The following is a 2,754-nucleotide window of genomic DNA, read 5'->3' as shown; positions in this document are numbered from 1 at the left end:
AGAAAAGAGATTAAAAGCATTCAAATCATAAGCTCTGAAGATTTGGCTCAAATGTTTAGTTGCCAGCTAAGAATCCTACTCTAACTATCACATTTATCACACTAAATTTTAAAGACTAAGTTTTTTCGCTTTTTCAGAACTGAACTCCTCCCGTAACTACCCTAAGCGCTGAGCTCTGTCTCACAAAGAATGTCCTGGAATATTGAACATATAAGAAAACATAACATGGAATTCAATAAACATGATCGATGATTAAGATTAATTTTGCTGAACCTGTAAAATCCATTGTTAAATTCAGTTTATTGACAAGGTTAAACATTTGTGTCCAAAAGACTTATGATTTGCCTTTTAATTGCCTTCAAACTGATCTAAGATGGAGATTTCTCTCCTGTGTGAATGTGCTGGTGTTTTTTGAGTTTACTCTGTTGAGTAAAACTCTTCCCACAATCTGAGCAGTAATACGGTTTCTCTCCTGTGTGAATGCGCTGGTGTTTTCGGAGATTACACTGCTGATTAAAACTCTTCCCACAGTCTGAGCAGTAATACGGTTTCTCTCCTGTGTGAATGCGCTGGTGTTTTTTGAGAGTACTCGGTTCAGTAAAACTCTTCCCACAGTCTGAGCAGTAATACGGTTTCTCTCCTGTGTGAATGCGCTGGTGTATTTGAAGAGTACTCTGTTGATTAAAACTCTTCCCACAGTCAGAGCAATAATACGGTTTCTCTCCTGTGTGAATGTGCTGGTGTATTCGGAGATTGATCTGTTGAGTAAAACTCTTCCCACAGTCTGAGCAGTAATACGGTTTCTCTCCTGTGTGAATGCGCTGGTGTTTTCGGAGATTACACTGCTGATTAAAACTCTTCCCACAGTCTGAGCAGTGATACGGTTTCTCTCCTGTGTGAATGCGCTGGTGTTTTTTGAGACTACTCCGTTCAGTAAAACTCTTCCCACAGTCTGAGCAGTAATACGGTTTCTCTCCTGTGTGAATGCGCTGGTGTTTTTTGAGACTACTCCGTTCAGTAAAACTCTTCCCACAGTCTGAGCAGTGATGCGGTTTCTCTCCTGTGTGAATGCGCTGGTGTTTTTTGAGATTACTCTGTTTAGTAAAACTCTTGACAGAGTGCTGATGTTTCTCCATGTCGGGACTTGGCTTCATTTGTCTGTTAAATGCAGCAATTTGTGTATGTTCTGGAGATTCTTCTGGATGGCTGGTGCTTCAACTCTTTCAGCAGTTTAACATTGCTCTTGTTAAATATCCCGGTTGTTGGTGATGAATTTCAGGAGAATATTTTAATTTCTGGAAAAAACAAAGAAAAATGCCATTGAATATTAAAATAAAAGCAGGTCAATTAACTTAAGAGAACTGCCTAAATCAGTTACACTATACTGATGAAACTACTGGGACATCTTCATTTACCATAAAAGCTTCTGTACTTTTATCCCAGTCGAAGTCCACAGTGTAAGGGGGCGCTGGTGGTCCTCCAGCCACTAGAGGGAGGCCACCTTTACCCACTTGCAATAATCAGGCTGACACCTGTTTAATGCCTTTATAAGGGTGGCCCACTGTTCAAACAGACAGTCTAAATTCAGTTCAGGTCCCACTAGAAGCTGAGAACTTTCCTAGATTGTTAAAAAGAAAGAAAAGTAAATCAAAAGGAAAAAAAAATCCTTAGGTTTTATTTAAAGCCTCCTTGGGAGTTCTCCAGAGGCTGCTTTATGTTTCCCCCTCTTTTTTTAAACTTTTTTAAAAGTTTTAAACTTTTGTTAGTTTCTGAGTAAATGATTTAAAGTTGGTACTAAGAAAATACTTGTTTCCTATTTCCCTGAGTACTTTTATTTAAGTTCTAGGATAAAACCAGAGTGCCTGTTGTTCGATCACAATTATTTCACAATTCACAATTTCACAATTATTTGCAAATAAAGAAGTTTATGAAACATGTTATGTTTCTTATTTATGCAACTAAAAGGTAAAACTGTGTAAAACGTAGCTTATTTAGAAAATTTAGCTTTAATTGCTTATACAAAATATTTATTATATTATGGTTACATTACTAACACAGGAGCAAGCTGACACCTGAGCATATTGAAATGCTCGTCTTTGTATAAAAAGAATCTCCCCATCATGCTTGGACTGCAGGCACGGCAAACAGTTGGAATTGAAGGGAGTATGTAGATGGGGTTGGAGCAGCAAAGTGTGGAGGAGATTCGGGAGTAGAAGGCATTTTGCTTTTAAATAGTTTACAATATTTGCACTGATTTTTTTAAGCTTTGGTTTACACTTGTTCAAAAGCACTGATGAGTACAGCACTCAAGAGTACTGATGCTGTTAATAGACTATTTTCTACTCACTTTGTGTGTTTTGCTTTTTTAAATACAATTTACAATATTATTTGCACTTATGGCTTTTTAAGCCTTGGTTTACTGTCGCCATTTCTCATTGTTATTTATTATTTTGTCTATTTTGAGTTAATTAATTGCTAAATAAACAGGTCAGTTTCTCCTTACCAACCAAACACACCTAATTATTCAAACACACCTTATTCAGCTGGCTACTTGTTATCAAGAGTAAAAAGCTTTTCAACATGAGTTTGACAACAGTAAGTACGTTGGCTAAATAACTTTAAACATTAATACATGCTCGGATAGGCCGGTATCGGCGATATCGGTATCGGATCGGAAGTGCAAATAAATATCGGTATCGGATCGGAAGTTCAAAAAGCTGGATCGGGACATCCCTAATCTCTGATATTCCCCCC

General features: G+C 37.5%; 1 protein-coding gene across 1 annotated transcript; it reads right to left on the bottom strand.

The window, feature by feature from the left end:
* Nucleotides 1-245: 245 nt before the first annotated feature.
* On the bottom strand, nt 246-1,291 carry LOC125801475 (zinc finger protein 239-like). Its single transcript, XM_049478252.1, has one exon. It carries the CDS (start codon nt 1,152-1,154, stop codon nt 369-371), a length of 786 nt encoding a protein of 261 aa, XP_049334209.1. The 5' UTR covers nt 1,155-1,291; the 3' UTR covers nt 246-368.
* Between the last annotated feature and the right edge of the window lie 1,463 nt (nt 1,292-2,754).

This window comes from Astyanax mexicanus, chromosome 4 (genome assembly GCF_023375975.1).
Source record: "Astyanax mexicanus isolate ESR-SI-001 chromosome 4, AstMex3_surface, whole genome shotgun sequence".
Taxonomy (NCBI): Eukaryota; Metazoa; Chordata; class Actinopteri; order Characiformes; family Acestrorhamphidae; genus Astyanax; species Astyanax mexicanus.
The sequence above is the reverse complement of the archived record's forward strand: the minus strand, read 5'-3'. Positions and strand labels throughout refer to the sequence as shown.